This window comes from Amblyomma americanum, chromosome 1 (genome assembly GCF_052857255.1).
Source record: "Amblyomma americanum isolate KBUSLIRL-KWMA chromosome 1, ASM5285725v1, whole genome shotgun sequence".
NCBI classification, from domain to species: domain Eukaryota; kingdom Metazoa; phylum Arthropoda; class Arachnida; order Ixodida; family Ixodidae; genus Amblyomma; species Amblyomma americanum.
Window position 1 is genome coordinate 93,407,241 of NC_135497.1, and position 13,931 is coordinate 93,421,171.

General features: G+C 48.0%; 1 protein-coding gene across 3 annotated transcripts in view; it reads left to right on the top strand.

Annotated features, from left to right (window-relative positions):
• spir (spire type actin nucleation factor) overlaps positions 1-13,931 on the top strand; it is a 175,920-nt gene that overhangs the window by 91,649 nt on the left and 70,340 nt on the right. For all 3 annotated transcript variants that reach the window (XM_077646220.1, XM_077646221.1, XM_077646219.1), the window contains exons 3-5: positions 7,163-7,453; positions 8,400-8,525; positions 8,717-8,785. In XM_077646220.1, the coding sequence (XP_077502346.1) occupies positions 7,163-7,453; positions 8,400-8,525; positions 8,717-8,785 (486 nt within the window). The remainder of the gene's footprint in view (positions 1-7,162; positions 7,454-8,399; positions 8,526-8,716; positions 8,786-13,931) is intronic.

The following is a 13,931-nucleotide window of genomic DNA, read 5'->3' on the forward strand; positions in this document are numbered from 1 at the left end:
AGCAAAATGCATCGCTCGTCGCTTGCCGCCTGTCGCCTTCGCGTTCGCGTGAGTTTTCGCGTACATGGAGTCCAGGCTTAAATCGTTTTATAAATTCTTTCCAGCGTGAAGTCGTGTAATGTCCGCGACAATCCGGCTGAATCAATCAATCACACTCAATCGATCGATTTTATCTCCTTAAAGAACCCTTGTTAGGGGCATTAGATAAGGGGTTGGTATAACATTTGATGTGACAGCAAGTAATCGTGCGTTGTGATGGTGACAAATAGCTGTAGGCTCTGCGCGCGAAGTTCGCGTGACACTTGCAGCGTTAGCGCGCCCCCTTCTGGTTCCCGCTGGCGCACTCTTCGTCTGTGTGCGTCTGCTTTTTTCGTATAGCTAGTCTGGCGACTTCATTCTTTTTTTATTCTGGTATTTGAGCTTTATCGTCCCGTAGCAACACATGGGCTAAGAGGAACGCCGTAGTGGAGGGCCCCAGATTCGTTTCGACCGCCTGGGGTTCTTCAATGGGCACTGAAAATCGCGCAGTATACAGGCGCCTTGTGTTTCGCCTCCACCGAAACGCGGCCGCCGCGGCCGGGATCGAACCCGCGTCCTCGGGATCAGCCATCGAGCACTGAGACACCGCGCCGGGCCCATTAATTCATCAAAATGTGCATCCGACTAGCCAGCCCAGTAAGCTGATAGGGAGCGCTAACGTCGCACTCAGAGCTTCCGCACAGTAGCTCGTCAAACCGGCGTTGATTTAGCCGTGCGTTCTGAGCAAGCACCCGTGACCAACAGCCGTTCAGCCGGCAGCTTTAAAACGTCTCTGCTGATGATGCCACATGATACGTCTCGCGCTTCCTCGGTGCTGCAAAGTGGCTGGCCGCTGGCGCACCGCACGGCCATTAGCTTGCTTTACTGACCCTGAACGCGACTTGCCACGATTCCACCCTTGGCTACGGAGCTGACGCCGTTTGTGCGGACTACTCTGGACGAAACCTGCGCCTTGCCGGCGATGTTCTGGGCGGCCCGCTCCACTGAGGGCGATCCCCACCTTTTTTATCTCTCCTTCACCTCTGGGCGGTATCCTTCGTTTTCCCTTTTTGTGTTCCACGCAATCGCGCTAGCGCCTAATCGCGCCTTCCCATCTCGGTTCGCGCCGGCTGCTGCACCGCGCGCGCACTGTTTCCGTGAGGTGTCCAGAATGGCGGCGGCGATTGCAGTCAAGGACGCCGGGTGACGATAAACAATGGTCGCTACTTTCGTCGAGCCCGCTTTTGGCGCGCGCTACAGGCCGCAGCCGCGTGCCCCGGCTGCCAATGCGTGCCGATTGATACTCTCCAGCGCCTGCAGGTGCCGGTGCGTTTCCGCACTTGAGGCACCGCCGTGGTGCGGGGCTCGCTTTCTCCCGAGCCAAGTACGCCATGCGCACAGCATGCTTGCCAGCCTAGGGACGCGATGCCCCCAGCGCACGTGCCCCTTGCGTGCGGCGCTTATGCTGCGTCGCTGTCCAAAGAACGCCTTTCACACCGCTCTCGCCTGAATGGATGCATGGCGGGTACGCGTAACCTTATAAAGGGGAGTCCAAGGCTGTGCCGCCGTGGCTTGGCTCCCTCAAGTTCCGTCTTCCCGTGGACTCGGTGAAACGCGTGGATGGACTCGTGAAACACTCGTGAAACGAGCTTATTGGCCGGCTGCCGGCCTGTCCTGTGTTCTGCGTGGGGCACTTATAACCTGGACGGCGAGGGAAGACATTTGCTATTCGTTGCAGCTTCCCGCGCTCCCTCTCGGCGTACAATGTACGACGACCGGGCGTGCATGCGTGCTTCGCCGTCAGCACAGCGGATGTCGAAACTACTGGGGCACCGTCAAGTTCGTGAGCGGTTTGGTTCAGAAACCTCGTACACGTGTTGGTTTTCCTTATTTTGAGCAACATAAAATCTACACCATGTGCCTAGGCAGGCCCCGACTCCAGGCTGCCCGGTATATACGTCTATGTAATAGTGGACGTCTTGCAGTTATATTTTAGGCACAGGCCAGCTAAAATGCATTAATGACGGGACAGCTTGCTACAGTTGGATACAATTCCAGAGCGAAGCGGCTTTCCCCAGGCTCAAAGGACCCCCTTCCAGGCAATGGCGTCGGCCGATTCTCATGACCCTTTTAGCCTGACAATGCAGGGAGTGGCATATGAAAGGGGATAGCTTCCTCCCTGCATTGTCACGGCAGCAGGTTCATGAGAATCTGCCGGCGCCACTGGCTTCATTCTTGAGTTGTATCCGACTATTGCAGGGTCACGAGAATCGGTCGACACCATTGGCTGGAAGGGGGTCCTTCGACGGAGAAAAGCCGCTGCGTTCTTGAGTTGTATCCGACTATGGCTCAGTTGTAGTCCATATGTTAGGCACTCGATAGTTCAGTATACTAACACAGTTTTATAAAAAATTCATTGTCGATTTCGGTTAGAAAGTTGGTGTATTGTTAATTAGGTCTCGCCGCAGGAATCACGACGGGTGCGTATACTGGATTTCTCTTTCACTCGCCCCTCCTTTTTAGTTTTGATGGAATGCAGAAAATAACTGATATTGTTTCCTTAAGCGGCCTTAATGGGTAGTCTTGCAGCAACGATGTGGTTCATAAAAACCATGCCGGCACTCGCACAATTAGCAGTCATTCGTGTTGTCAGGCGCGGGAGAAAGGCGACAGTCTTAAGGGGTTATTACAGCTGCGGTTTTACTGTAAGGCAATAACCCGGAGGAATCGAACACTCGAACAGCGCCTGTGGATTCGGCGTCAGCCGTGATAACGTAATAAGGGAATTTCTCGGATCTGGAAAGGAATATCAGCCCCCATTACTCTGTCAGGAAGATGGACATCGTCCCAACTATAGCCTCGCGCAGCTCCAGGCAGGGGCAGTCCGGATGCAAGGTAACTCTCTGGTCGTTCGTTAGCACATCCACCCTCGCCACCTGACACCTCCGAATAGCGACGAACGGCGGACCTCTCCTCCTTGCCATACTTGCGTTCCGGAATTAAATGTTTTTGGCTCGCGATGGGTGTTTTCGAACCTCGCGCCCTGAATGGACAATTCCTACGCGCTAAGCGTGTCATGGCGGTTGATTCGCTCTGGTAGCTCAAGGGGGGAAGTCTCGCATTCGAACGGAGGTTGCGAAAGCGCCACTTTTCGAAGCGAAGGTCGTCTCGCTAGTGCCGCCCGGACGACAGTGGCTATCGAAAGAAGGCGCCGTAGGCTGGTGGAAGTTCATGGCAGCAGTGAATCTTGCCACTTGTTCTTTTCGGCTTATTGCTCTACCGTCCTGCTTGCTGAATCTGTACAATCACCTGTCTCTTTGGTGCCGCTTGCGGAATGTGATAGACGAAGGATAGGATGGTAAAATCAAGGTGTTGATTTAGTAGTCACTGGACTAATCCGAAACATTGCGAATTTGAAGTTTAGATTGAGCTTGTTTCAAGTGATGCACACTCGGCCATCTGTCAGCTTTGGGGGGCTCGGTTCTCGCTCGGCAGCGTCGGAAGGCGTGATAAACCATGCGGGGAGCATAAGGTATCGAATGACCGCGAAGTCTTCCTGCGGCTGTGTTACAGCATTTTCGAGACCACTGGAAAGAGAAACTCCTTAGTCCTACCTTCCCTACGGTAGCCCTTCCGGGTTTCAAAAGCTGTCATATCAAGAGATGGCCATGCCTGCTGTTCCGTCCACCAAATCCGTCCGCGCTAAGACACGGAAACGTCACATACGATGCTTCCGGAATCAGTGTCCACCATTGCGACTTGGTGGACGGGTTTTAAATAAAACAGTGACTGAAAACCTGGGAAAATCTTGGAAAGTAGACTGTTGAATCGTCTTACGGATAGTGAGAACGAGCTATGTATATTTATTTGGGATATGCAGCTCCTGTGTGGCGTAGCCGAATGAGCGACCAAAAGTTGCAAATTTTGATCGGCACCGCCCTGCAGGCCGTTACCGGCTTGTTTGTGGAAACGTTGGCCATTTATGTCGGCTCATTGTTGGCTGCCTACATTCGGCCATTCTCAGGCCAAGTGAAAATTGGGCCAAGCTCGGTAGCCGACCTTGGCCAGGTATGCCGAGCATTTATAGCGCGCTAGCACTTACAGTGGCCATTGCCCGCATTTAGCCGTTGTGTGTTTGTTTGTCTGAAGCCTTCCCACAGGGTCAACCTGACAGGTGTGTGTGTGTGTGTGTGTGTGTGTGTGTGTGTGTGTGTGTGTGTGTGTGTGTGTGTGTGTGTGTGTGTGTGTGTGTGTGTGTGTGTGTGTGTGTGTGTGTGTGTGTGTGTGTGTGTGTGTGTGTGTGTGTGTGTGTGTGTGTGTGTGTGTGTGTGTGTGTGTGTGTGTGTGTGACACACACAGAGAGAGATGCATACAACACACCCCTGGCAGGTTGTGATGACGTTGCAAGGTCATGTGACCGAGGTAGCAGGCGAACAATAAAACAATGGCCACAGAGCGCTAGCGCTCCTAATTCGAATTTGGCCTAACTACGCAAATCAACAATAATTTTTTTTTCGGCTTGGGGTCGCAGAAATCGGTGCTGTAGTCTGATATAACTGAAGTCTGCAGTGACCGCCGCTCAGAATTCCTCTGTTACAAAAAATATTCCTCTGTGTAATCTTTTTATTACCTCCAAAAAAAAAGCTAACTGCCAGACGAAAGTATAAAAAAAGTTTGATGCATCTGTCTTGTTTGATATAATCAAACTGTCGTAATTGGCGAGCTGAGTAATAAGAGGACGCCAGATAAGTCATACAAGTACCTGTGTGTGACACTAAAGCGCATATAGGAGCAAGACAAATCACTCCGGGGAGTTATGGTCTTCGCATCGCACAAAGCTTGTCGCATTCGGTGACTGAGATGCGTTTTCGGAGTCACAGGTACCTGTATTTAATACGTCTCCAACTTACGTTACAGAATTATTGCGTAGTTTGTGGAGTTGAGTATACTGTGAAGAAAGCTGTGCTTAGTTCCGTTGAGGCAATTGGCACAGCGAGTGGTGCTCTACTGTGCGATCCACGTCCTTGAGTAGAGACAACATATCCGCGTCATCGCCCGTCAGGTGTACGATGGCCAGTCCATGCCAGTAGCTCAGTGCGACTATCGAAATTTGTTGAGCTAGGTTCTCCAAAATTAGCGGAACGCGCGCACATCAGCTGAAACATGTGTTCAGTTAAAAACAACGCAAGCGCGCGTGGTACCGCCTTCACCGTCATATAATTGGTTTTGGGGGGAAAGGAAATGGCGCAGTATCTGTCTCATATATCGTTGGACACCTGAATCGCGCCGTAAGTGAAGGAATAAAGAAGGGAGTGAAAGAATAAAGGAAGAAGAGGTGCCGTAGTGGAGGGCTCCGGAATAATTTCGACCGCCTGGGGATCTTTAACGTGCACTGACATCGCACAGCACACGGGCGCCTTAGCATTTTTCCTCCATAAAAACGCAGCCGCCGCGGTCGGGTTCGAACCCGGGAACTCCGGATCAGTAGTCGAGCGCCCTAACCACTGAGCCACCGCGGCGGGGCCTTCACCGTCAGTCAGTGTTGCTTTTTCTGGCTCCTACGAGGCTTGGAGCATAAACTGATACCGTTTTCCTACCACAAAACCAGCCGTAAAAAAAAAAAAAAATCCCCACGCTGCAGTGGACGCCCGCCGCACATCTTGCGCATATATCTTTAGTGCGCCAGTAGGCGAGTCCTGCGCATCCTTGCCGGCCTCGGTTTGCTGCGTGGGGCATCGCCCTGACCAAATAAGGCCGCCTTGTGCGGAGGAGGGGGCACGGGAGCGGTGGCATCCGATCGGAACGCACACTGCACAGGTCAAGTGGCCTCGCAGCCCCCCGAAGCATGCCCCCTGTCAGAACAGGATTTCTCCCCAGCAGAACAGTTCGCCCTCTGTAGACCCCCCCCCCCCCCCCCCCCCCCCCTTCCTTTTTTCGTAATGCTCGGCCTATTCGGTCTCTTGTGTGTATGTGCTCTTCCGCTTGAACTGCGCACAAAGGAGCGCGCCCTGTGAAAACGCTGGGAAACCGCTGGAGAACCCCGTAGCATGCAGCCGTTTTTGTCTGTTCTTACATAGTAGCCTCTGGACCCTTACGGAGCGCGATAGGTGTGCGCGGCTGCAGACCTTGTTCCGTTTCCACGAGCATTCCTCGCTTGAAATGCCTCAGTAAGGGGCCTTCGTAAAGGCTGAAATAACTGGTGCCGCTTGTCCCAAAAAAGGCGTGCATATGCTGCCTCAGTGGCATTCCCAAGGTCGCGGGATCGGATCCCGGCTAAATGCAAAAAAAACGGTCGTGTGCTGTGTGGCGTCCCGGGCGGTCAAAATTAATCCGGAGCCCTCCACGCATGTGTCCGCATATGCTGTTGGTGAAGTGGCATGTTGGCCTCTATAGCTGCGCTTTACGGCGACGACTTCGCTCAGCGAGAAGACTGCGAAGTTGCGTTTTGCTGACCCGGCTTCGGCTGTCCAAGTTGGTGACGCCGGTCGAAAGACACAACTGCAAATTTTCGGTCCTCACAACATTTCCTGTAATGTTTTTGCAAATGAACTTGTACACTATTTATTTATTTATTTGAAATACCTTACAGGCCCGTAGGGCATTGTGTAAGGGGGCGGCAAAACATCAAGGTCAGATTTTAAAAGGGGACAAACAAAAACAAGGAAACAAGGCACTATACATACCCAGTGCACATCACACAAAAAATAAAATTAAAAAGCACATGGCGCGTTTACTAGTTAGTGTCAACAAAATTTGGAAACAGAAATACAAACTAGTAACAAATTTTTGTTATAACTATAGAATTTCGTGTAGCCTACAGAAAAGCGCTACAGTACTACAAGACTACTGAAAAGTACTACAGAAAAAATACTACAAAGCAGAAAATTCTGCCGTTATGACAAAACTATTGATCGATTGATTGATTGATTATTGATTGATTGAAATTCCTTTATTTTGAGTGGAAGGCACAAGGCCATAGTGAGAAATGGGGAAAGAACAGTGTCTTTTTTTTTTGGCAGACGCTTCTGTCGCTTCTGCCATTTTTTTTTTCGAGTGCATGTGCATGGTGACGCGTATGGCATGGAATTCGGCCTTTTCCTGGTAACTTGCGACGTCTTAGTGGAGGTGGCCTTTGTTTGCGCAGCTCGTGTGCAGCCTGGGCCTGGTACTGTTCCACGCGCTCGAGTACGGGCTCCGGTCGGACGAGGAGCACGTGTTGAGCCGCCCTTTCGAGATGCTGCTGGACCGCATGACGTCGGCCGACCCCGAGCTGAGCTCTGACGCCGAGCTGAGCTCGGACGACGACTCTGGTGAGGAGGACTGCCACGACGAGGGCATCGAGAAGGACTCGGGCGAAGACGACCCCGGTGGCGGCGACAGCGGGGCCGGCAAGTCTCCGCATCGGGCGGGCCTCACGCTCGCCAAAGTGCTCGAGGTGCGTGCGAGACGCGTCGCTGACCGCGCTCACTTGCGCTGCTCTGGGGAGCGGCGTTGTTTAACGGTCACGCAGAAACGCTCTTGGCGGAGACAGTTGGCGCGGCTCCTTTGTTCGGTGCCACGTGTGACGTGCGCTCGTCATCGCGGGCAGACCGATGCTCGCGCTCTCACGACTTCGCCCTTGACCGCTTCGGAGACGGCGCGCTTCCGGCCGTTTCTTCGTTTACGGCGCACAGAGGGACCCTCTTATCGAGTCGTGACCGCAGGGCCCCTGCGAGCACGTTTTGGTCAGCGTCGACAAAGCTCGCTCCCCGCGGCGCTGCTCATCACGGACGCGGTGGTGCTCGTCTTTGTGACGGGCGGGTGGCGCCAGAGCCGCAAGAGGGCCCGGCGTTGTCCCGCGGGTCGCCAACTACGTGTCTCTCGTGCAGGCGTGCTCGCTCATGTCGGTCAACCGCACTTGAAGAGGGGGAAAAAAAAATGCCCGAGAATCACAGGCAACGCATACACGTTGCCTTATAGTTCTCTGTGCCCTGTACGTGCTGTTGCAAGGTTTCCCGCTTTGCGCATTCTTTACCCGTAGGCTGCTTCGGATTTCTTCTGTTTGTCAGAGAAAAAGTGACTCGCGCTTCTAAGTTCAGTACATTTCAGCAAGAGTTATTTCGCCGAATCACCGCGCCCATACAGACAGCTCTCCCTTCAATTAATCCTGATAGCATATCATGTAGAAAGCTTGATGCCACCCTTGAATGTTCCTTTTTTTTTAATTTTGAGGTCGTTATCATTTCCTATGTGACAAAAAAAAAGCCTACATAACTGACCATATGGCACAAAGTCTGACTTCATATGACTGCCTCCCAGTGTGTTCATATAGAAGGATAATGCTGATATGGTAGATAGTGGCCCTTGTCTCTTCTGATAGCAGGTCTCATGTGCTTTTGCAGATGTGTGCATCTCATCTACAGAACCCATCACAAGCTGACATGCACTACAAGGCTGTTTGCAGGGCCCTGGTTGCAGAAGCCCTGGAACTGTCAACATTCCTGCAAAAAATATCTAGTGGAACCAAAGTAAGTATTCACAGGGCAGTTTAGTGCAGTATAACAATAATCTGGTTTGTGACGACAGTGGTCATATATGGAATCTCAATTTTTGAAGAAGCCCTGCATTGAATTCATATGCTTAAAGTGCCGAATGGCTTGCACATGGCCCATGTGCATGCTGGGGTTATAATAGTTTATTTTATTACTTTCTTTTGCAGGAATTTATCAAGTGTCATCGCAGTGATCCAGATACCTCAGATCTCGACGGCTTACAGTTTCATGACTGGGTAATGGCTCCTTCTAAAAATTTTTGCTATGTTGTGAGATATAATGATGCAGACAGGCTGCCATTGGTAGTTTTACTGTGATGAAAAATATGAACCCACTTTCTCTTAGTTTCACTAGAGGAGTAGTGAAATAGCTTCATTAGGATGGCTTTATGAGCGAGCCGCATAGCGCTTGGCTGCTGACCCAAAAGATGCGGGTTTGATCCCGGCGAAATTCTAGACGCCCGTGTACTGTGCGTTGTCAGTGCACGTTAAAGAAACCCAGGCGGTAGAAATTTCCGGAGCCCTTCACTACTGCGTCCCCATTGCCTGAGTCGCTTTGGGATGGTAAACCCCCATAAACCGCTAATCTACACATATTCAATGGAGATTTTTCTTTGACAAGCCATGAAAGATACGTCCGCATTCTGTGCAGGTTGATTATACAGCATGGCGGGCATTATTTTCATAATAGAGTGGAAGAAAAAGATAAGTAATTAATTAAAGTAAACTGATCGACTTTATAATTTTTTTTTTTAGAGCTCAAGATTATGTTGAGAAATAGAAGACCTTCGACATCAGCAATGAACCCAATTTATAAAATTTCTGAATCCGCGTCGTTCTTCGAGATATGGAGCTTAGAAATACGTGTTTGACAGATCGTTAAGTTGGCTTTCCCGCTTTACATATTGTTAAAATGGCATTGCTGTACGTGGTACCATCACGGGAATCACGTAAACTGCGTCTGTACATGATTTAAGGGATGCTGATTTTATCGGTGTGCAGCGTGGGAAAGCCGACCGCAAAAGTTTTCAATGTCTAAATGGTATAGCTTTTTCTTAGCCACATATGTAATGTTACTTTATAATATGAAATTGTTGCTACTAGTTCCAATTTGTTCTTTATTTTGCTTTTGTTCACACTGTTTTATTTGTTCGTGTTATTTGGCCCTCTCCTGCATGAGCCTAAAGAAGGCTTTTAGTATTAATAAATAAAATAAATAAAAATGTTTTTTTTTCACACTTGATATCTCGAAGCACAATGCCATTTCTGAAATTTAAAAAACTGCGCTCACTTTTGATTTTCTTAGGGTTCAATTTAGCTATATAATCTTGCGCCTAAATGTTTCTCAGTTAATTTTAGTTAATTATATGTCTTTTCATTACGCTATGTCGTGTAAATAATGCCTACCTTAGCATAAAATCAAACTACAGGACCACAACGAACCATCTTTCACGGCTTTTAAAAGAAGCATAAAATCAAACTACGGGACCACAACGAACCATCTTTCACGGCTTTTAAAAGAAAATTCTGTATTGAATAATTTGAAAAACCAGTGTAGCACTCTGGTCAGAGCATTGTGAAGGCATGTAATAGGTCTAAATTGAACAAATAACTCTGCACTGGTCAAAATTTTCTTAAAGGTACAAACAACTAAATTTTAAGCATAAAATTTTCGCTTTTTTGCTTTACTTTTATTTTTGTGCAATGCTTATTGTCTGGTATGTCCGATCCGGCATTTCTTATATGTGCTATATACAGTAGAAGATTTTTATTGACACTTCAGAGGATGCACTTGTTTTATATGTATCCAACGCTGGAAACCATGATCATCTTATGATAGTGATTGCATGCTGGCAAAAGTAAGGAACTGTGGACTGATATGACCCTAGCCACTAGACCATAATTACACCACTTTAGCATATCGTAGTATCCACTCGCGTTTGCACATGAAAAGCCAGTGCAGCATACTGACCTACATAAGCATGCAGTGTTAGCAGTTCTTGTGGGGGAGCCGTCGTGGTGCCTCAGTGGTTATATGGTGTTCGGCTGCTGACCTGAAAGACGCAGGTTCCATCGTGGCCATGGCAGTCTCATTTCGGTGAATGTGAAATGCTGGATGCCGGTGTACTGTGCGATGTCAGTGTACATTAAAGAATCCCAAGTGGTCGAAATCATCCAGAGCACTCCACTACTGCATCCATCATAGCCTGTGTCACTTTGGGAAGTTAAAACCCCACAAACCAAACCTTATTGAAGAGGACATGGCTAAGAGAAATGTGACGTTTTTGCAAGAGCTTGTTTTTTTTACTGTGCCTCACAACCCACAAATTTTTCGCCATAGTCTTTGGCCTTTTAATGAGACCTTGATAGGAATTTTAGTGTGAGCACTTTCTCCATAATCAGTGCCTTGCAGCCACTAGAAAGCAATGAAATTTTTATTTGGGGGAGGGGGGGGGGGGTGATGTCAGGCACTGCAAGCAGGATGTCTTACAAATATTGTTAACCTTTGAATTAAATAAAAGTGGCATTGTTGGCTGTTCCATTGAGCAAGTAAATGTTGAGGAAAAACTTATGCTGATAGAAATTGTGATATTTATAGTTTCTTCTCACACTTTGCAACTCTCTCACATATAAATTTTCATTTTTCTCCAGCTGTTTCAGTCTGCTATTCTTAACTTAAACCATATAAGCTTGGCTTAACATGTTCTTGGTTGCCATAAGCAACCACTAACAATAATGTTTTGGGTCTGCAGTCTATGCATTTTATTTTAAAGCCCACTTGCTCACATTACATCAGACATCCTGTTTATCTGTTGGGTGTTGTTTTGTATCTGTTTAGGATGTGGAGAACAGAGTGCCTACCTATCTGGGAAACCAGGGAATATGAGGTCATTTGGTGCTTTGGAGAGGTCAAACAGAAGACAGAAAATTCTTACAGTACTCCCAGTTTTTGGTGTTCCAGATGAGCCCCAATGGGTGCACGTTGGTTATGGCAGTTGTCATTGCAGCAGTTTCATTGTTTCAAGATGGCAGATGCTCCAGTGCTCTGACTGCATTTCATTTACCTTTCACATGTGATTGACTTCACGGTCTGTGCAAGGTGGCAGTCATTCATCAATACCTGTCGCATCTAATTTTCCTCTTGCCACGGTTGACTGTAGTCAAAGATTACTGCTGCTTCCACTTTTACCTTATCATACCACAGCACACCCAAAGATGAAAATTTGTTCATGAACACTGGATAAAGAACAACAAATCGTAAGAGGTGTTTAGAATAGGTTTATTGCCCCACCTTGCTGTGAGCTATGTATTTAATGTATATTCTTTGCTGTAATAATTTGCCTAAGCAACTTATTGTGGTTAGTAACCCTGGTAATCACAGAAAGCATTATCTTATTCAAGGGTTTGGTGGATATTTGTTTTCTGGAGTTGTCAGTCTTGTAATATCAGTTTGCGGTCACTGACCGGCTAACTGGCTTTTGTCTAGAAGCCCTCATGCCTGGACAAGATTAACCCTCCCCATCCTAACACCCTTCTCACTTCACACCCCCCTCCCCCTCACCGGGCCTTTCTCCTCTGGGTGAAGACCCTATTTAAACCCCACCAATGATGAATGCTTTGCCCAGACAAAGACAAGCCCTCTTGTCGAAACGTCGGCAAACACCCCGAGGCTTTCCCCTTCCTTGTTCACTTTGTGAGTGTCAAGAAACCATCTGCCTACCATCTCTCTACCATTTGTCCAGATGGTTAGAGTGCCCCTCAAGGTGGTGTAGAATTAAAAGAAGGGAATAATTACAGTCAACATCACCTGATCTCAGTTGTATTGCTACTGGAAAGGCCACAGGGTGGATTATTCTTGAATTGCAAAGGCTTGAAAAAGCTGTCTGTTGTAATCACAGGGGTATCCTCAGATGGATGTTAAATGTAGTTATTCTCTTGCTTGTAAGAAAATGGAAAGTTGGTGTTCTGCATTCATATTTAGGAAAAAGCAGTGCTTAAGGGGAGTAAGACACAAGAAAAGGAGTTGACTGGATGAGCATCCTTTCAACCTCTTTTCGTGTGTCCTACACCTCCTCAGTACTGTTTTCTCTTAAATTTGAATTCCCTTGCTTGACTGCTGCTTCAGGACAGCAGGCAATCTTTGTTGTATGTATCGGCTTTTTATCTGGCTTTCCGACACCACTTGTTTTGCAACGTGGCCTTGATGTGGCAACAAGAGCTTGAAAAAAATTATGGGCATCTGAGGTACATATATGCTCCTTAGTGTAATATAGATGAGTGCACATTTCTTATCAGCTCACATTTTATCCTTTGCAATAATGGCTTAGCTTGTGCATGTGTTGTTTGAGGAGTGGCATTATACATAGGTATTTTCACGCAATGTACAGACAAGCATGTGCACACCCAAGTTTGTTTACATCGTCAATAGGATGGAGGTGTGAAGGCTTAAGGATAAAAATTTTGAGCCTGTACTTGTTATTTACAATGCTGTTTTGCTGTACCCAGAGAGCTTTAGCCTAGCATGTTCAGCGAAGCGCTGCCATGACCTGCTGCTTTGAGGAGCCAGTCATGCATGTGCTGTTTGCCTGGCACATGTGCAGGCACTTGATGCATGCAGATAACAGTCATCAAGTGAGCTAGCATAACATGATGCCTGATTAGCTAATGTTCACTGCCATGAGATAGTGCATTACAGTATTGACTGCACTCTATTCCAGGCCTCTTTGTCTAATCTGGCCCGAGTGTTAAAACAGCATTAGCCGACCCATCCTTCATACATAAGTGTCAGATTTGTAGGCAGAAGCCAAGGAAGATGCATCTTCAGCTTGCTGAGACAGCTTTTCTAACTGTAAATTAACACTCTTGCTTTGTCATAGGCTCAGGGAGCTTGGTGTATCTCTGAGTTTAAGTGCCTACACCAGGCCTTCACTGCAGATGCATTGTATGCACGTACAGCTTGGTGTTCTTTTATGAGTGAACTGAATATGTGGAACCAACCAAACCATTGCTGACTTGTGCAGAGTTGTATAGCCTTGTGTAGCCTGACATTCCTCCGAGATGAGGCAAATGTTAAAAAGCATCAGTCCAGGTTATACAGTCCAGTGCCACTTATTGTGCTGGTGGCACTGTGACATTTCTTAAGTAATTCTTGTAGCAAATCATACATGTTTTGAATGAATGAATGAAAAACTATTGTTAAGGCGGATTCTCACGGCATAGGTGGGTCCCTCAGTCCAGGGCCCCAGTGGCCTTTGCAGTCTTGCGAGCCCTGTCGATCAGCTTGAGCTGTTCTTCTGGCTTCGAGCAGGAAAGTGCAGCCTGAGTTGTAGACATAGCAGCAGTTCCTTATACAGTTGACCCGAATATATCGAACCCAGATATT